This window comes from Eptesicus fuscus, chromosome 17, assembly GCF_027574615.1.
Source record: "Eptesicus fuscus isolate TK198812 chromosome 17, DD_ASM_mEF_20220401, whole genome shotgun sequence".
NCBI lineage: Eukaryota > Metazoa > Chordata > Mammalia > Chiroptera > Vespertilionidae > Eptesicus > Eptesicus fuscus.
This window is the reverse complement of record NC_072489.1, coordinates 3,647,307-3,668,014: the sequence shown is the minus strand read 5'-3', so window position 1 is coordinate 3,668,014 and position 20,708 is coordinate 3,647,307. Positions and strand designations below refer to the sequence as shown.

General features: G+C 43.7%; 1 protein-coding gene across 1 annotated transcript in view; it reads left to right on the top strand.

Moving 5' to 3' along the window:
- The window catches only part of PTPN20 (protein tyrosine phosphatase non-receptor type 20), a 100,853-nt gene extending 80,915 nt beyond the window's left edge, over positions 1–19,938 (top strand). Inside the window, exons 7-10 of the mRNA XM_008149139.3 lie at positions 5,510–5,844; positions 9,524–9,739; positions 18,734–18,796; positions 19,617–19,938. Of these exons, the coding sequence (XP_008147361.2) occupies positions 5,510–5,844; positions 9,524–9,739; positions 18,734–18,796; positions 19,617–19,703 (701 nt within the window). The 3' untranslated portion in view covers positions 19,704–19,938. The remainder of the gene's footprint in view (positions 1–5,509; positions 5,845–9,523; positions 9,740–18,733; positions 18,797–19,616) is intronic.
- The last annotated feature ends 770 nt before the right edge of the window (positions 19,939–20,708 follow it).

The window sequence follows — 20,708 nt, the reverse complement described above, 5'->3', positions numbered from 1 at the left end:
AATATATTCCTCATCTTACTTATTGAATTTTTCAGCTCCAGAATGTTTGTTTGGTTCCTTTTATACTTACAATTTCTTTGGTAAAGTACTGCATTTGTTCATTAGTTTTCTTCCTGAGTTCAATGAACTTTTCTCTAAGTTCTATTTTTACCTCATCGAGCACCTTCATAACTGTAATCTTAAACTGTCATTTTAGTCACAATCTTCTAGGACTTTGAATTTGGTTTCTGGAGACTTTTCATTTTCTTTCTGTGCTTCCGTGTTACCTTGCTTGTTCATGTTATTTGATGGATTGTTTCTCTGTGTGGACATTTGAGGCAGTGGCCCATTTTCTTTGTTAGATACTCTTTTGCTCTCAATAATTCAGCAGGCTAATATATAGGGTACTTTCTTTTGTTTTCCAGTAGATAGTGTATAGTCCATGTTTTGTTTTCTCTTACCTGCACTATTTGAGCCTCATTTTTAATGCTGTGTGTCCAGTGGGAAGGTAGGTGTTCCTTCTGTCACCCGTTCACCTTAGTTATGGGGCACTACCACCCTGAGGGGAGTATATGGTAGGTGGTGGAAAATGATTTTATGAGCTCTCACTAATGGTCCTGGCTGGGCTGTGTTTTTGAAGGCATCTCCACTGCCTCTATCGAGCTCTGCCAAGATGAGTAGGGTGGAGGTGTGGTTGGTAGGGGGCGGGGGGCGAGGGGTGAGTTCATGATATCACAGCCTCATTGAACTATTTAAGGCATCTCAGTTTTCTCTATCTGGCACTGCTAGGGTGGTAAGGTTGAACTCCTGCAGGTCCATCCTCCTGCCAGTAGTGGCCATGGGCAAAATGCCCTGTCTAGGTCTTCTCAGCTTTCTTTACGGGCTCTGTCAGGATGGGTGAGGCTATGGAAGCATGTTTGGCTCTACCCCTCTTCCAGTAATGGCTATCATAGTTGCTCTTGTTTTAAGCTTCCCAGCTATCTCTGCAAGGGGTCTGTTGTAATGGGGAGAGGGGAAAGGTGATGCCTTTTCTTGGGGGACCACTGCTTCTGTCCCTCTTACATTGCAGGCTCTAGTGTGAATCCTGCAGCCAGCCCTCCATTGTTGCCCTCACCGGAGCCTCGGTGTGTGCTGGGCTGCATCTGCAGCATGCCCCCTTCCATCCCTGTCCACCCCTCCTGCTCATTCAAATCTGCCCACCTTCAGATGTTCTGACAGGTGGCTCTTTCAGGTCAGGTATCTTTTTGTATTGAGCAGGGGGTCCTTTGTTGAGTTATAATGGTCTAACTTGTAATTTTAAGAAGAGAAATAAAAGAGTCTTCTCACTCCACCATGATGCTGACATCACCCTCTGAGTTATTGTGGTTTTTATCTAAAAGCAAGCTTTTATTATTGTTAGCTCCCTTTTGAAAATTAAAAAAGGCTTTTTTTTTTATCATAAAGTAGTACATAGTTTCTATAAAAATTAAATAGCCACTACTAGCATTTTGATGAATACTTGTCAGGACTTCTTTTGTTTATTATATATTTATAATCAACATACTATACACATATATTAGAGGCCCAGAGCATGAAAATTCATGCACTAGAGGGAGGGTCCCTCAGCCCGGCCTGCACCCTTTCACAGTCCAAGAGCCCTCAGGGGAGGGAGGCAGCCCAGTGATCAGGGGAAAGCAACACCCCATCACACCTCTGCTGCTGCCCCTGCTGTCAGCGCAAGTCTCAGCTGGCCCTGGTTACCTGAGCCTTGGGTGGCCCTGGGCGGCTGGGCAGCTGCCATCTGAAGCTTGCCTGCACCTTGGGTGGCCCTGGGCAGCTGGGCAGCTAACAGCCGAGGCTTGCCTGAACCTCGGGCCAGCCCTGATTGGCTGGACAGCCAACATCTGAGGCTTGCCTGTGCCTTGGGCATCAGCTGGGTAGCCGCCATCCAAGGCTTACCTGTGCCTCGGGCTGGGGGGCTGAGGGGACTGAGGAACTCCAGAGGTAGGTATGCGGCAAGACCTGGCTGGCCTTGCTGTGTGCCTGCCGCCCCAGCAAGGCTGAGGGGACTGGGTGCCACCATCTTGTGTCTGTGGGCGCTGCCATCTTTGAGGGCATGGCAGTCAGTTAGCATATGCCCTCCTTATTGGCTGTGACACCACCATCTTTGAGGGCGTGTCAGTCAATTAGCATATTCCCTTCTTATGGGTTGTGGACGGTGCCATCTTTGAGGGTGGTTCAGTCAATTAACATATTCCCTCCTTATTGGCTGTGGCGCCACCATCTTTGCGATGGCGTGAGGGTCAATTAGCATATTCCCTCTTTATTAGATAGGATATGCATGCATATGATGAAAGATCTCATGATAATGCTCTTATTACCCCCTTTATAATTTAATGATGTAGCATATTTACCTCATTACATATAAATATATTATCCTTTTAAATAATAAAATTGTCTTGGATTCAATTTAAAATACAAATAGTTTTAATTTTTATATATTTTTAAATTGAATTTATTGGGGTGACATTGGTTCACAAAACCATACAGATTTCAAGTGTGTAGCTCAACAAAACATCTGCACATTGCATTGTGTGCCTATCCCCCCACGCAAAGTCTCTTTCCATTCCCTTCTTCCCCCTCCCCCTTTCCCACCCCACCTCTCCCCACCCTGGCTATCAGCACACTGTTGTCTCTGTCTATGTGTCATATATATATATATATATATATATATATATATATATATATATATATATAATGTTTTTTTGCTTAATCCCTTCACCTTTTTTCATTCATTCACCTCTTCACCTCTGGCAACTGTCAGCTGTTCCATGTATCCATGCACCTGTTTCTATTTGGTTTGTCAGTTTGCTCATTATAGTCTACAAAGTGAGATGATATGGTATTTGTCTTTCTCTGCTGGCTTATTTCTATTAGCATAATAATCTTCAGGTCCATCCATGCTGTCACAATAGGTAAGAGGTCCTTCTTTTTAAAGCCTGAGTAGCATTCCATAGTGTAAATGTACCACAGGTTTTTTTATCCACTCATCTACTGATGGGCACTTGGGCTGTTTCCAGATCTTGGCTATTGTAAATAATGCTGCAATAAACATAGGGGTGCATATATTCTTTTGAATTAGTGTTTCAGGTTTCTTTGGTTATATCCCCTGAAGTGGAATGACTGAGTCATAAGGCAGCTCCATTTTTATGTTTTGAGGAAACTCCATACTGCTTTCCACAGTGGCTGCACCAGTCTGCTTTCCCACCAACAGTGCCAGGGTTCCCTTTTCTCCACATCCTCGCCAGCACTTGTTGTTGATTTATCGATGACATCCATTCTGACAGGTGTGAGGTGATATCTCATTGTGGTTTTAATTTGCATTTCTCTGATGATTAGTGACTTTGAACATCTTTTCATGTCTATTGGCCATCTGTATGTCCTCTTTGGAGAAGTGTTTGTTTATATCCTTTGCCCATTTTTAAATTTGTTTTTTTGTCTTGTTGGTGTTGACTTGTATATGTTCTTTATATATAAAATATAAATTGGAGTTTTAAGGCATTCTTCCCTTGCAGAAAGGAGGACATTTGCTGTGATTTCTCAGAATGGTGTCCTTTTGTGAAGTACTATATATTTTTATATACCTAGTGATTGTTTTTCCTAATTATTCATATTTAGAAGGGATGGTTTATGCTTGCTGTGTTGGAATTTGAGAAGGGTTCTGTTGGAAATTGTGTAAGCCCCTTGCAATTATCTTATCATAGCATATTTGCTAAATAAGAGGTCCCAATGACTTGGGGTCATAGGGACAGACTGCTGGTGTGATGGCTCCTGGCTGGGCAGGCAGGCCCCTCCTTTGTTTCATCCTCTCTGTGAGGAGTCATGGGAGAGCCAGAGCTCCAGGTGTTACTGTAACTCCACTCCTGGGCCGGTGGAGTTTGTTAGTGAGTCAAGTCACTGCTTTTCCTTCTCATATTTGTTGTAATACTTTATGTCAGACGAGTCCCATGTTGCTTGGAGAAAATGCCCTTCATAGCATCCTTTTCCCATAATCCCTCTGCTTTGATTAGCAATTGCCACTTCACCAGTGAAACTGAGGATGGACATTCAGAGGGCTGGCTGCATGTCTGTGGCATTGATAGGATTCTGTTATGCTAGTGTTTGTATTTAGTCAACTACCTCCGTTCTCAGTTGTTGTTGCTGAGTTTTCCCCTGGCTCTGCTGTTTTGGGCTTGCAGGTTCCCCAGATTTCTGGGGCTGCTCTCCACTGGCTCCCTTGGAGGGCTCCTCCTTGGCTGTGTTCTGTTGTAGACTAGTAGGCCCCTCTTTTGACCTAATCCCACCTGTGCCTGCATAACAGAAATTTCTCAGTATCTGGATACTGGTGGCATCCTTCTCTGTTTAGTAGAAAAGTATCCTATCTAATAAAGAGGGAATATGCTAATTGACCATCACTCCATCACAAAGATGGCTGCACCCACAGCTGAGGCCAAGTTCCCATAGGAGCCTTAACGAGCAATCAGCAGGGACCTGAGGCTACACCCTCCCCTGTCCCCATAGGGCTTGACAGGGGACCTCAGGCCATGCCCCCCACCCTGGCATCAGGCTGTGGGACCTCAGACCATGCCCCCCACCCCAGTGCCAGGCCAGGGGACCTGAGGCCATGCCCCCGCCTGGCGGGGCTTGACAGGGGACTTCAGGCCATGCTCACCACCCAGCAGGGCTTGACAAGGGACCTAAAGGTACAACCCCAGTGCTGGGTAAGGGGAACTCAGGTCTTGCCCCCTGCCCAGTGGGGCTTGACGGGGGACCTGAGGCTGTACCCCCCTGCCAGTGGGGCTTGACAGGGAACCCGAGGCTGTGCCCCTCACCCAGTGGGGCTTGACAGGGGATCTCAGGCCATGTCCCCCACCTGGTGAGGCTTGACAGGGTACCTCAAGGCATGCCCCCGGCCCCGGTCTGGGCTGGGTGACCTCAGGCCACGCCCCCCGTCCTGGCGCCAGGCCAGGGGCCCTGAGGCTACATCCCCTGCCCAGCAGGGCTTGACAAGGGTGGGACTGGCCAGGTCTGGATCTAGCCCAATGGGGGCGGGAGTTGGCCGGGTCTGGGTCTCATGCAATTTTGAGGCGCATGTGGGTGGGCAGGGACTTGATTCTGGGTCCTGTGGTGCACCCCAGATTCTGACAGGAGGAAGATTTTCTTATACATTTTACTCATTTTCTTTCACCTCTGACACCTCTATTATAGAGAATGGGCAAATAGCAATATTAAATTATTTTCTCTAATCAATCCCCTTTTAATGTGCATGAATTTCGTGCACCAGGTCACTAGTTTAAAATAAAAAAAAAACTTCCCTAATTGTATACTTCTTAGGTCATGCCAGTAGGTTTTGGGGAGGGAAGAATTTAAATTTATGGACTCAAACATATACCTTCTTCTCTATTGGTCAAAGAGATCAATGGATTTATCTGCATTAAATGCTTTTAGGAAGTCTGGGTGTATTGCATCTCCTGCTTTTCCTTATTTACCAGATGTTTCTGTTTTGTAATAGATGATTCAACACGTGTTCCTCTCGGAGAAAACAAGGACTACATTAATGCTAGTTACATTAGGATAATCAATGGTGGAGAAGAGTATTCCTATATTGCTACCCAAGGGCCACTGCCAAGTACCACAGATGACTTTTGGCAAATGATTTTGGAACATAACTCTAATGTTATTGTCATGATAACCAGAGAGATAGAAGGTGGAGTTGCCAAATGCCACCATTACTGGCCCGTTTCTATGAAGAAGCCTTTGGAACTGAAACACTGTCGTATCTTCCTGGAGAACTACCAGATCCTTCCATATTTCACCATTCGAGTATTTCAAGTTGTGAGGAAATCTGTAAGTTTTTAAAAATCAGTATCAGATTCATATTTCATTATATAAACATGCATGTCAGGACAAGAAGTTAGGCATAGGGTAGCATATAGACTGGGATACTTTTAAAATAACTTAGTTTTACTTCTCTCTGGCACTAGAAACTAAGACCCCCTCTTCTACTTGTGCTTAATCAAACTCTGGCTGGAGAGAGGAAGGAATGGCAGTGGGAATGGAGTGAGAGAGTGAGTATTGGAAGTAGCCTAATCCTGGGATGTACTTGGGCTGCTTCTGCCAAGGGTGACAGGTGTGTATTGAGTCCTTAAGGTATGTTAGTCATGTGAAGGTATGTTAGTCATGTGCCAGGCACTGCTTACTGAGTGGTGGAGAGTTTGGTGTGCTCAGTGGTAATATTGAGATCCATGTGGAGGGTTTGGGAGCTTGGGAGGGAAGTACTTAGCATTACTTGTGGTTTTGGGAAGGTTTGCTGGAGGTGGTGGCATCTGAATTGAGAATTACACAAATGAGAAAGATGGAAAGAGGGAGCAGATGATCAAGATATAAAATGGAATGAGGTATATATGAAGATATATAAGTAGTTAAATGTTTCTGGGACATAAAATTGCAGTACCAAGGAGTAATGAGAGATGAGATGAGGCTATAGAAAGTAAGCAGGGGCAAGCCAGACATGAAATTTCTTGGATTTTAGCGAAGGAGCCAAACTTTATTATGAAGATAATTGAGAGATATTGAAGAATTTTACTAAGAAAGTGCCATTGTCATCTAGGGAAGTTGGCATTGAGATGGAAAGCAGAGACTTTGGTGATTTTTAGATAAAATTGACAGACTTATATGTGACTTATGACTTTTGACTTATAAGTGACAGGAGTGGTCAAAATTATGCTGTGTAATATGGTAGCCACATGTGGCTATTTAAGTTTAAGTTTAAATTATTTAAACTTACATAAAATAACAAATTTATTTATCACTTGCAGTAGTCACATGTTACCAGAGGCCACCATATTGGGCAGCACAGATAAGGCACATCTGCATCATTGGAGGAAGTTCTGTTGGAAAGTGTTGTCTGGAGTAATTCACAGATTTCTTGCTTTAATAGACTCGGAAAATAGAAAAGCAATGATTTATAGGAGAAAGTGATGAGTTAACTTCTCTAAGTAAATTTGATTATCAGGTATGTGATACGTGTGTTCCACAAGAATGAAGGGGATGGGAGTTAAACAGGAAGCTTGAAAAAAGGGATGAGATTTGGAGTCATCACCAAAGAAGTTGATTTGATTGGAGCGTAATGACTAGGAAAAGGGTTTCTGGAGGTGCTGAGGTTGGAAGCTATATATTTTTAATTGCAATAAAATATGCAACTATGTGATTATTTTCTTCCCCACAGCCAGACTATGGGATTTCTGTCCACCAGTTATGGGACTGGCCCAGGGTGGGATACTGTCTGTAATCTGTGGCAAGATTCAAATGATAAAAGGAGTTGACAGTTTGTAAGAGAATGATTCTGATAATTAGTCATGAAGTCTTAATTTAGGGAGATGAATGGAATCGGGGGCCAGTCAACTAGGAGTAAGTGGAGGACACAAGGGACAGGAGAGTGCATTTGGTTGCATTGAAGTGAAGCACAAATGAGGTGCTAGCATATAAGCTTCTGGTCAGACAGTGACAGTGGATTTTAAGAACTAGAAGCTTTTTGACCCCTGACATTGCAGGCGGTGGTAGGAAGTCCAGGGAGTGCTCACCACTGTGAGGACTAGGAGGAAGGAGTCTCTCCTCTGCAAGAGAGAAATAAAGGTGCTGTGAGTTAGAATGTCGGTGGTACTGTGGGACCTGATTGTCCCCTGGATGGTGTCAGAACCTGTGGTAGGGAGAAGTCAGGATGTGCCGTGAATGTAGATCAAGCAGGAGGTCTAGCTACTGGGTTATAACAATGAGAAGATGAAGTTAGGAGGTCTGGAAACTCAAAAGGAAGAGGGTTTTTTTTTTCAAGGAGAAGGAATAGTGACTTGGAAATGGGAGTGGGCAGCAAGCTGTATGTAACCTAGTCTCTGTGGTACCTGGGGCACAGGAGGACAGTGGCCTCCATCAGAGCACCACAGACAGGAAAATGCCTGTGGGAGGCGAGGCAAGGCAAGAAAATGGAAGAAACATTTAGGGAGGTGACTAGGGTTTCTAAGATATTATTGTGGGATGGTGGTCCTGAGTGCAAAGGGAGAAGTTGAGAGAGAGAGAGGGGAGTAGGGAGGGAGGGATGGGAAAGGCAGATTTGAGAATGAGGAGGGTCCAAGCCCAGAGTGAGGAGCAAGGCGTCAGGAATAACAATGGCTGACATGGATGCAGAGCTTGCTGGCTGTGTACTGGGCACCAAGCTTGTCCTGTGTGTCTGGGGACTCTCCTGATCCCTCATTCCCCTGATATCCGTTGATTCCTTCCTATTAACCAGGTAGCATGTCAGGGGCTGGGGATATAAAGCAACACAGTCTCAAGTCTTAGAGTACTTGCAGGCTGGCATGGAAGGAAGACACCAGCCACATCAGTTCCAAATGGGGAGTGATGCCTGCCATGGCAGGAGAGGGCAGCATGCTTGGAAAATGTAGGCCAGGCGGGAGGCACAGATGCATGGTCTGTCTGCACGGACTCAAGTTCTGGGATCCACTTACTGAGTCTTGGCAAGGGCGGACAGGATGGTGGCCTTTGGGCTGGGCCCACAAGCCTCAGATCCATGTGTTCTATTTGGAGAAGCTGCACCAGCGGCCTGTCTTCACAGCACTGGGTCAGTCAGGAAAGCAACTCTCCATGGTCAACAGCAGCAGGAGAGATTTAGTCCTTGAAATATGTGATAGGGTGAGAGTTACCCTAAACGTCAAGCCTTCACAGGATTTTCATGGATTGTTTTCATCACTGACTTTTAGGTACTGATGATTCAAACGAGCTATTTGGAATTTAAGAAAAATGATGCACTAGGGCAGCAGGAGAAGAGTGAGAAACCCATCCTGAGTTTCCACGTGGGTCCCCAGTGAAATAAAAAGAGGGCTGGCCCTGGACGAGGGCGATCCCTTTGGAAGGGACGATTAGAAAACTCAAAGCTTAACCTGTCAGTCTTGAGGAGTTTCATGACTCCACACCCAGGAGCTCAGCACTGTGTCCTCGTTGCCAGAGAACCATCAAGCAACCTGATAGCACAGACCTGTTTTAATTAATTTACTGACATTTAAGCTGAGATAGATGCTCTTCTATATTATTCATAACAGGTGGGACCATCTTTGAATTCCTGCTTTTTCTGTATCCTCGTGGTGCAGAAGAAAGATAGTAGACTTGGATTCAGGAGGCCTACTTGATAGTCTCAGCTCTGGACCTGTGAGCCTTCAGACCTAGCAGTCACCTAATCCTTACTTCTTTATTTCTAAAATGAGGATAAATAGTGCCACCTCCAAACACTGATGTGAGGATTAAAAGCAATAATGCACAGTACCTGGAACATAACAAGTGCCCAGTTCATGTTACCTGTTAGTAGTATTCTTATGTTTATTATTGTAGTACCTATAGCCATTATTATTATCATTATTATTTCTGGTATATTAGAAATTAAAATGATATCTTTAATATAAGAGGTTGATATATCTGTCTTTATCTCTCCCCTTCCTTCTCTCTCCCTCTCTCCTACCTCCTTTCCCTCTCTCAACAGACAAAAACTAGCCACTTTATAAAACAGCTGCAGTTCACCAACTGGCCAGACCATGGCACTCCTGCACCACCAGATGGTTTCATACAGTATGTCCGCTGCGTGAGGAGCAACCACCTGACAGGGCCCATCGTGGTTCACTGCAGTGCGGGAGTGGGCCGCACCGGGGTGTTCATCTGTGTGGACGTGGTGTTCTGCGCCATTGAGAACAACTTCGCAGTGAGTGTGGGATTTACGCAGATAAACCCAAGTCAGTAAAACTCCACTTTCCACAGTCTTCTAACGCTGAAGACTGACTAGTGTTTAGTTAGCTACGAAGAGCAACTTAGTCACTAGGAGCAACTTAGTAAATAGACATGAGCTTTGGATACCTGCTCCTTAACTGCTGCAGGTTCCTGGAGGTGGTTGTGAGGATTGAAATACATAATGAAACGAATGGCTTAGAACATAGTACATGCACACTGAGTGTGAGTTCATCGTCCTTTCTCTGCCTTCCACCCCAGGGGCATCTTCCCAGCCTTGTTGGAGAAGGTTGGTGACATGTGCCTGTTTGGAATGGACAGACGACATGCATGTAGCACGTTGAAAACAATGCAGACTTCAGAGCGATTGAGAGGCTCTGGGAGTGACTGCCAGTTTTGCCACATACTGTAGACTTTTGGTGACTTTGTGCAAATTGTTCATCCTCTCCGAAACCCAGTTTGCTCATTTATAAAATATGGATAATAATATTGTTGGGTTTGAGTTATTCATTAGCAATTTTTTGCTTTCCTCTTAATTTAGACATGTGGTGATTATACTATTGCCTTTATTATTGGTTACACTGATGAGGGAATGTGACTTTAGATCTGTGGCCTAACAGGCCACTCGCTGAGCGTTCTGTGCTGCAGCAGTGAGGGTGGGCAGGCATGCACTGAGCAGGCGGGGCTCTGACCACAGTCAAGCCCAGGAGTGTGACCCTGCGGCTCAGTCCAGATGGACGGGCTGTGGGCGTGCCTGGCAGACAGTGCTGCAGTTAGGTCGTTGTCGGAGCAGGTGTCAGACTCTTCTCCTCAGACTCTGGGTAGTGGTACCCGACAGTGACAGCAGATGCCGCCTGGGCCCTGGACCTCACCAGCCTCAGGCTGCATGATGTGGGAGGATAGGAAAATGACCTCTCCCGGTCACTCCTGAAGGACAGGGACAAGCAGTTTTCCTTCTTTTCAGAATCTGAGCCCAGTACCTCCTAGCATTTCACTGTTTCCGACTGAGTTCCGATTGAGGCTGCCCCTTCCCAGAACTAGCCCTCTGGGAGATGCTGGTTAGTGCAGGCCAGTCAGGGCTGTGCCAGGCCTTAAGGTTGAGAATAGGAGAGGAATGGTTTTCCAGAGTAAACTAGGGCTTTATCACATAGAATGAATATAAACTGGCTGGCCAAAAAAAAAGATAAATGTTCTAAAAAATGCTAAGTGAGTCTGATGTTACCTTTTGTCTTGTTAGCAGAAAATGCATTAGTATACTTTTTCTTTTATATATTTTTCATCATAATTTCTTAAGTAGTTTTATGTTTATCTTTATTTTATATCCCTTATAGAAACTGTAAAACTGTAAATATTCTATTTCATAACCCTAAGGAGCACTGTCTTTTTCCCACATTGTACCTTCTTTAAATCCTAAATGTGTTTTATAATGTCATCTGTCTGTTTAATTGACAGTGTGCATAAAATGATGCATTTTACAATCAAGAATGCCTTGGATTTGATGAGATATAATGGTTCAAAAATAGGAAAACCTCTATGGAAAACAATAAGGAAACCCTTGTTTCCTTATTGGTTTTCCATAAAGCCTTGAGCTGTCAAATATTCGTACTGATGCCCCTCTCTACTCTTCAGAAATGCTTTCCACCAGAGCTCCAGGAGGTGTGGCCTTGGCCAGCATCAGTCTGTGGATGTTTGATATTTGCAGAAATTGCTTTACAGGAATTGAGAGGAAGCTTTAGAAGCACTCAGGGAAGTTTGGTGCATTGCTAAATGGTCTAGGAGCATGAGCAGTGTGCTGGCTGCGTGAGCAGGTGCAGACCATGTGCGTGCTGGGAATTCGCATGGGGAGCTTACATTTTGCAGGCTGCATACAGCCACATGTGGCTGGTCAAGTGTGACCTCTGACATTTAGGATTAACTTACTATAATCCTAAAGAATATGAACATCTAAGAATATGTAACTATCTATTTCTTTTCATTAATTGTTATTTTTAGACTATTTTCATTGTTAATCAAGCCTTCTTAAAATCCCTGAAACTCTGGAGACACTGAGGTCGCTCTGAGTTCAGACATTCTGCACACAGCTTTCCCTCACACCACCTGCAGCAGTAGCAGCCACTCACAGGCAGTCACCAGCTATCAATCACATAGGGAAGTGAGTAGTCCAAATTCTCACTGCACCACTAAGCACACAGCTGAGTTAATCTGGCAGGTGTTTTTGTTTGTTTCTTTGTTTTAACCAACACTGTCTTAACGAAGCAGTGTGTTGATTTGCCTTCTGGCATAAATTCCTTAATCTGTGTCACTACCTTCGACTGTTTTCTGGTCATTGCAGCTCTACTATCAGAACATAATCCTTCACAAAACTTACACTCCAAGAAACATTTGTTGATGATGTTGTACTTTGCGTTTTTATACAGTGCAGAGCTAGTTGTGTTTGTCAGTAATCAAACTGAGAAAAGAAAGACTTCTTCTTCCTTCGTATCTCATCATGTTCAAATACCACATATACTGAAAGCATCACTGTGTAAGCATTATCTATGTGTTTATTAAGTTACAATGGTAAATGATTTGCTACTTCTGTTTCATAAATTAGTACTACTGCACAGCAATAACCAATCCCTGAACTTATTAAGGTATGGTGTCATTAGAAAATGGTACTTTAACTATAAAGTAGGTTAATACTAATAAATAATAATACAATGATTAATAAATAATAACACTAGTGTGGTTTTAGCAATTCACAATACATAATGGCTATAAAACTCCCTAAAGTATGTAAGGAATTATAATTCCAGGTAAAATTACCATGAGCTTTTGTGGCCTTTGTTTCTCTGCGTCACTTCCATGACCCTCACGTGGTCAGTCACCGCAGCTGCATTCAGAAAGCTGTGCTTTTCCTGACAGCCCAGTCCAGAAGCTTGTTCTGCCATCAGTAGTTTAGGTTAAATACAAATTTATTTTCATAGTTTATCTAACCTTAAATTATAAATTTAAAACCCCCCACAGGATTTCGTGCTGTTGGTGCCAAGTGTAAGTACTCATCAGCCTAGGTCCCAAAGAATTTGTTCTCGGCTATATTTTGAAAGTTCTATACTTTTATGTTTTACATTTTAGTCCATAATCTATTTTGGGTTAATTTTTTGTATAAGGTGGAGGTTTAGATCAAGGTTGACTTTCTTTCTTTTTATTTTTGTCCTACAGATGTTCAATTATTCCAGCACTAGAGGCCTGGTGCACAAAATTTGTGCATGGATGGGGTCTCTAGGCCTGGCTGATCAAGGCCTGCCAGCCACGGGAAGGGTTGGGGGAGGGACTGTGGGAGGTTGGCCAGCTGTCCAGGGGGAGGGACTGCGGGAGGTTGGTGGCCACAGGAAGGGACTGGGAAAGGTTGGCCAGGTGCAGGAGGTTGGCTGTGGGAGCACACTGACCACCAGGATGCAGTTCCTGCATCAGTGTCTGCCCCCTGGTGGTCAGTACGCAACATAGCAACTGGTTAACTGGTCATTCCGGTCGTTCCAGTTGTTCAGTCGTAATGGTCACTTAGGCTTTTATATATATAGATTTTTTGTAGAAAAGGCCATTCTTCCATTATTGAATTGCTTTTGCATCTTTCTCATAAATCATTGGACATGTTTATATGAGCCTATTTTTGGTTCTGTATTCTGTTCCTTTGATCTATGTGTCTATCCTTTTACCGATGCCATGCTTTGGATTATTGTAGCTATATTGTAGGCCCTAACATCAGGTAGAGTGATTTCTCTCACATTATTCTTCTTTTTCGAAATTGTTTTAACAATTATAGGATCTGTGCCTTCCCATATAAATTTTACAATAGTTTTCTATGTCTACAGAAAACCTTGCAGGGATTTTTATAGGAATTGCTTTAAATCTAGATCAGTTTGGGGAGAATTGACATCTTTACTATGTTGAATATTTTAATCTATGAACATGGTATATTGCTCAATTTATTTAGGTCTTCTTTGATTTCTGTCATTAGCATTTTGGCATTTTCAGCATACAAATCCTGTACATGCTTTGTTAAGCTTATTTTATTTCATTTTCTTTGGAGTGATTATAAATAGTACTAGAGTACTAGAGGCCCAGTGCACGAATTCATGCACCAGTGGGGTCCTTCGGCCTGGCCTGCTGGATTGGGCCAGAACTGGCTCTCTGACATCCCCCAAGGGTTTCCAGACTGTGAGAGGGTGCAGGCCAGGCTGAGGGACCCCCACCGGTGCATGATTGGGGCTGGGGAGAGATGCGGGAGGTTGGTCAGCTGGGGAGGGAATGCAGGAGGGCTCCAGGGCATGTCCAGCCCATTCTTGTTCAGTCCTGATTGGCTAGAACCCCGCAACAAGCTAACCTACCAGTTGGAGCATCTGTGCCTTTGTGGTCAGTGCACATCATAGCAACTGGTTGACCAGTCGACTGTCTGTCCCCTGGTGGTCAGTGCATGTCATAGCCAGCGGTTGAGCAGCCCTAGCATATCATTAGCATATCATGCTTTGATTGCTTGAACAGATGACTGGATGACCAGACACTTAGCATATTAGGCTTTTATTATATAGGATTATGATTTTACTATCAGTTTCCATATGTTCATTGTTACTATGATGTAGAAGTGCAATTGATTTTTGGGTGTAGAGCTTATATCTTGTGATCTTGTTGAACTCAGTTCTAAGAGGCTTTTTTTTGGTTCTGTTTTGTCCTTAGATTCCTTGGTATTTTCTACATAGACAGTCATTATATTAAAAAATAGGGGCAGATTAATCTCTTTCTTTCTAATCCATATACCTCTTATTTCTTTTTCTGGCCTTATTGCACAACCTACAAATTCCAGTGCTGTGTTGACTGTAGGTGGTGAGAGAAGACATCTTGCCATCACTGATATTGGGGGGAAGGCAAATTAAAATTATTTGTTCTCTGAAAGACCCTATGAAGATGATGAAAAGACAAGATGCAGACCTAAAAAAACTGAAAGTCACATATCCACCAAAGGTCTTACATCAAGAATATATAAAGAACCCTCAAAACTCAATTGTAAAAAATATATATATATATATATATATATATATATATATATATCAATCTAGTTATAAAGTGGGTAAAAGACATGAACAGACATTTCACTGAAGAAGGTATATAGATGACAAATAAGCACATGAAAATATGCTCAGCTTCATTAGCCTTTAGGAAAATTAAATTAAAACCATGCTGAAATATCACTGGACATCTATCAGAAAGACAAATATAAAAATAGTGATATAAAATATCTTCACCAAATAAATGTTGGTGAAGAATTGAAGAAACTGGATTGATCATACCTTAGTTATGGGAATGTAAAATGGTATACCCATTCTGCCCAGCTGGTGTGGTTTAGTGCTTGAGCATCGACCTATGAACCAGAAGGTCACAGTTAGATTCCTAGTTAGAGCACATGCCTGGGTTGTAGGCTCAGTCCCCAATAGGGGACATACAGGAAGCAGCCAATCAATGATTCTCTCTCATTATTGATGTTTCTCTCTCTCTCTCCCTCTCCCTTCCACTCTGAAATATATATATGTACTAGAGGCCCGGTGCACGAAATTCGTGCATGGGGGGACGGTGTCCCTCAGCCCAGCCTGCACCCTCTCCAATCTGGGACCCCTCGAGGGATGTCTGACTGCCCATTTAGGCCAGATCCCAGTAGGATTGGGCCTGAACGGGCAGTTGGACATGCCTCTCACAATCCAGGACTGCTGGTTCCCAACTGCTCACCTGCCTGCCTTCCTGATTGCCCCTAACTGCTTCTGCCTGCCAGCCTGATCACCCCCTAAGCACTCCCCTGCCAGCCTGATTGATGCCTAACTGCTCCTGTGGCAGCCAGTTTGCCGCTAACTGCCCTCTCCTGCAGGCCTGTTCACCCCTAATGGCCCTCCCCTGCAGGCCCGGTCACCACTAACTGCCCTCCCCTGCAGGCCAGGTCCTCCCCAACTGCTCTCCCCTGTAGGCCTGGGTCCCCCCAACTGCCCTCTCTTGCAGGCCTGGTCCCTCCCAACTGCCCTCCCCTGCTGGCCATCTTGTGTTCACATGGGGGCAGCCATCTTTGACTACATGGGGGAAGCCATCTTGTGTGTTGGAGTGATGGTAAATTTGAATATTACTCTCTTATTAGATAGGATAGAGTCCTGGTGCATGGTGGCAGCCAGTTGGTTTGCCCTGAAGGGTGTCTCAGATCAGGGTGGAGGTTCCCTTGGGGTGTGGGGCGGCCTGGGTGAGGGGCCTCTGGTGTTTTGTAGGCCAGCTATGCCCCTCCCCCACTGCGGTGACCCAAGTGTAGGCGCTGGTATCTGGGATTTATTTATCTTCTATAATTGAAACTTTGTAGCCTTGAGCAGAGCCAAGCCTCCTGCTTGCTCTGTGGCCACAGCCATTTTTGTTGGGATTTATTTATCTTCTATAATTGAAACTTTGTAGCCTTGAGCAGAGCCAAGCCTCCTGCTTGCTCTGTGGCCACAGCCATTTTTGTTGGGATTTATTTATCTTCTATAATTGAAACTTTGTAGCCTTGAGTGGAGGCCTGGGCCGGCTAGGGTGTGCTCAAAGCTTGGCTTCCTCCATTGCCTGGGAAACCCAAGCCTCCTGCTCGCTCCATGGCCACAGCCATCTTGGTTGGATTAATTTGCATACTTGCTCCTGATTGGCTGGTGGGAATGGCTTGTGGGTGTAGTGGAGTGATGGTTAATTTGCATATTACTCTTTTATTAGATAGGATATGAAAAACAGTATACCAATTCTGGAAAATAATGCTACAGTTTTTTTATAAATCTAAACTAAACTTAACCGCATATCCCCAACAATAGCACTCTTGGGTATTTATCCCAGGGAAATAAAAACTCATATTCACTCAGAAACCTGTACACAAATGTTCACTGTAGATCTATTCATAACAGCTCAAAACTGGAATCAACCTGGATGTCCTTCAGCAAGTTGATGGCTAAAAACCTGGTACATTTCCAGACCATAGCATACTCTGCTGTCTAATAAAAGAGTAATATGCAAATTGACTGTCACTCCAATACACAAGATGGCTGCCCCCATGGTCAAAGATGGCTGCCCCCATGTTGACACAAGATGGCCACCACAAGATGGCCGGCAGGGGAGGGCAGTTGGGAGGGACAAGGCCTGCAGGGGAAGGCAGTTAGGGGTGACCAGGCTTGCAGGGGAGGGCAGTTAGGGGTGACCATGCCTGTAGGGGAGGGCAGCTGGGAGGAACAAGGCCTGCAGGGGAGGGAAGTTGGGGGCAACCAGGCCTTCAAGGCATGACAGTGGATGCAATTGGGCCGACAGGGGAGCAGTTAGGTGTTGATCAGGATGGCAGGGGAGTGATTAGGGGGTGATCAGGCTGGCAGGCAGAAGCAGTTAGGGGCAATCAGGCAGGCAGGCTGGCAGGCAGGCAGGCGAATGGTTGAGAGCCAGCAGTCCTGGATTGTGAGGGGTGTCCAACTGCCCATTTAGGCTTGATCCTACTGGCAGTCAGACATCCCTCGAGGGGTCCCAGATTGCAGAGGATGTAGGCTCGGCTGAGGGACACTCCCCAATGCATGAATTTTGTACACCAGGCTTCTAATTTTAGCAATAAGAAGGAAAGATCTATTAATATGCAAAACAATTTTTATGGGTCTCAAGGCAATTATGCTGCATGAAAACAAGTCCTTTTCAAAAGATTAGCTATTTCATTATTCCATTCATATAATCCTTTTGAAAGAAGAGGCTATAGAGATGGAGATCAGATTCCCTGGTTGACAAGGGTTAGAGGTTGTGGTAGATGGTAGTTCTAACAGATAGCATAAGGAAATCTGGTGGTGTAACAGTCAGAAATCTTGATTGTGGTTGCAGTTACATGAATTTTCAAATGTGATAATGTTGCACAGAACCAGAGATACACAAGCACACACAATCACAAATGATCACACATAAAACTGGCAAAATCTGAATAAGCTTTGTGGGTTGTACCAATGTCAGTTTTCTGTTTTTGATGTTATACTGCCGCTGTCTTGCATGGTTTAACTTAGGGAAACTGGGTGAAGGATATACAGGATTTCTCGATACATTTTTTTTGCAACCTACTTTGCATATATAATTATTTCAATATAAAAATTTTAAGGCTAAGTTAGATTTTAAATTATTATAAAAATGACAAGTTATAAAAGTAAAGGAATGCTTATATTCTCTGATTTTTACATTCTTTTGGGTTATGGTTGACAAATCTTGGAATTTTCAGGTGTCAGCATGGTCTTGCTGCACATGACTGGTCCTCAGCTTATACCAAATGTGACTCGAGGAAAATGCACCCACGCCCTAGCTGGCCTGTGTGCTGTTCCACTGATGGCACCTCTTAGCCTGTGCCAGTGGCAGACTGCCATGTTCTAAAACTTACTGCTCATTTCTGGACTCATCGCATTATGGCCCAGCAACAGCCCTTTGCAGGCCTGCCCCAGGCAGCGACTACCCTGGGCAGAGCAGGTCTCCATGCACACGTGTAGAATCTGGCGTTGGGCCAGCTGTTGCTCAGGGTCTCCATTTGAGTTGAGAGGACTCTCTTTATGAGAAACAGCTGTGCTACTATTGTGGCCAGAACAAGTCTTCTATGCAGAACAAGACTTTTCCAGAGTTATAGTGCCGAGAGTTAAAGTCTCTCTTTGGAGAACAGAAAAGTATACACAAGGGAAAATTTGTTGTTATTTCTTTAGGAGAGCATTTCTTGTTATTTGATTGCTTCCTGCTTTTTCCTGGAAACCCACTATACAAGTCTTGCTTATCCATTAGACTAGGTTAAAATAGTGCATTTTCTTAGGACTGAAAATGAGACCTTTCTGGTTAAATCTTGACATCTTTTTCACTGGAAAGCAGTATGGGGTGCTCATTTGGCAACCTGTAGGTTTCTGTTCCCCCACATGGATAATACAGAATTACTGTCATCCTGTTGCAGTTCAACATCAGAGATATCGTGGCCCAAATGAGAGCACAACGTCATGGCATGGTTCAAACAAAGGTAAGCTCTCACGTCATAAATTCTAATTTGAAGAATAATGAATATAAAGATTCACTGTATAGCATATTACAATTTATAAAGCTCTTTCACCCACATGATCTCACTGAGTTCTCACTTTTGAGGGAGACATTACTGATGGCGAACTTCAAGTTCAGAGCAATGCAGTCTTTTCCATGAGGTCACTTTATTCTGGTAGCTAGCAAGTGAAAGAGCTGAGACTGAGACCGAGTCTCCCGGTGCCCACACGCAAGCTTTGTTAGAGTAACATGTCTCAATGTATTTTCATAAATTTATGGATAGCAATTCTGGGATATTTACTTGCCACTAAAATATTAACGTCATTAGCATGTCATAAAACTATCATTTCTGTCACAGGTTAATTATTAGTCATTTTGGGGGGTTAAGAAAGTATGGATAATGAAAACATGTACCCCTGAATCTTCAGGCTGACCTGTTTTTAGGCCAACGTTGAGTAATATGGAGCATTTTATTTATTTGAACTATTGTTGTCTGAGAGACCTGAGGCTATATCTAAAAAAATTTTAAATGTGATTCATCCAGGGAAAATATAAGCAGAATGAGTTTGAGAGTCAGTTTCCCCTCTATTCAGTTAAGCCTTTAGTTCTAGACCAAGAACTATATTGTGTTCATTTATGTTTCTGATATTTTAAAAAATATGTTTATGTAAAGAAGTTCATAGTTAAATGTGTGCTCTTTAGGAATTTTCTCTGTGGCTGAAAATTACAAATGTGTACTCGGAAAGTGGATATTGGTATTCAGTTGCTTAACGGCCTGTTGTTTTTCATATGTATGTCTACAGGAGCAGTATTGGTTTTGTTATAAAATTGTGCTTGAAGTTCTTCAGAAGCTTGCGACTTTGGATTTAGAAAGACTGCCTCACACTTGACATACCAGGTGGCCTGGAGCTTCCTCAGAAAGAGCATGACAGGTTGTGCCGAAGGAAGGGCTCTGCTTCGTGCACAATGTGCTTCCTTGGTGTATCATTTGATTTCCTTTCCGACAACTCCCTGAAGGCCGAAGCATTTAGTTTGGGGTGAATAGTGTTTACCCACTTATTTTACTGAGATAATATCAAAATACCCTCCCACATTTTCCAACGAAATAAAAGTTTCTTAAAACAACTGCAGTCTATTTGGTTGAAGGGATTACAGAGCCCAATAAAAGACTTAAACTATATTTATTAAGATTATATCTGGAAAGACAGCTAAAGGGAGCTGAGGATTTCCCAGACCTTAGGCAGCCTTGATTCTGGGAGGACCTAGAACCAGTTAACTGACTTCTTACAGGCATTTTTAAGACAGATATTTATCCACGGTTTTTAGCTACAATCTATACTATTAGCTGGCATTTGAACAACTCAGTTCACTAAAGATTCCTATTAGGATGGTTTAATGTGTTATGCAAATTGGATTCCATTATTCCATATGTCCAAGTCCCTGGAGCCCCAGGGAGCTCAGAGGACCAGCTGCCTTTCTAGAACCAGTGGACAAAGACTTGTTGGTCTGGGAGCTTTTTGTGGGTGGGCAGACTTCCTCCCTCCACCAATGAGCACACTGAGGAACAGTCCAAAACTAAAATAGGTATTTACAGAGAGGGTCCAAGAGGAAATTTTCCCTGGCCTGAGTTCTTTCCTATTCCACCCTAACACTTAACATATTACTCAGTCTGCTTTGTTGGAAGCAAATACTACATTCTACTTGCTTCTTAGTTTTTGCCCTTTAGCTAACCAATAAACTTTGATATAAGCATTATTATGTAATTTTGAATCACTTATGCCAGATATATTTTTCAAACTAAGATCTAGAGTAGTTACTTCTTTCTTCAGAGTTCCATTAAATAATTTCTTTTTATTACCGCCCTCCTTCCCCCGCCCCCCCCCCCCTCCCCCCCC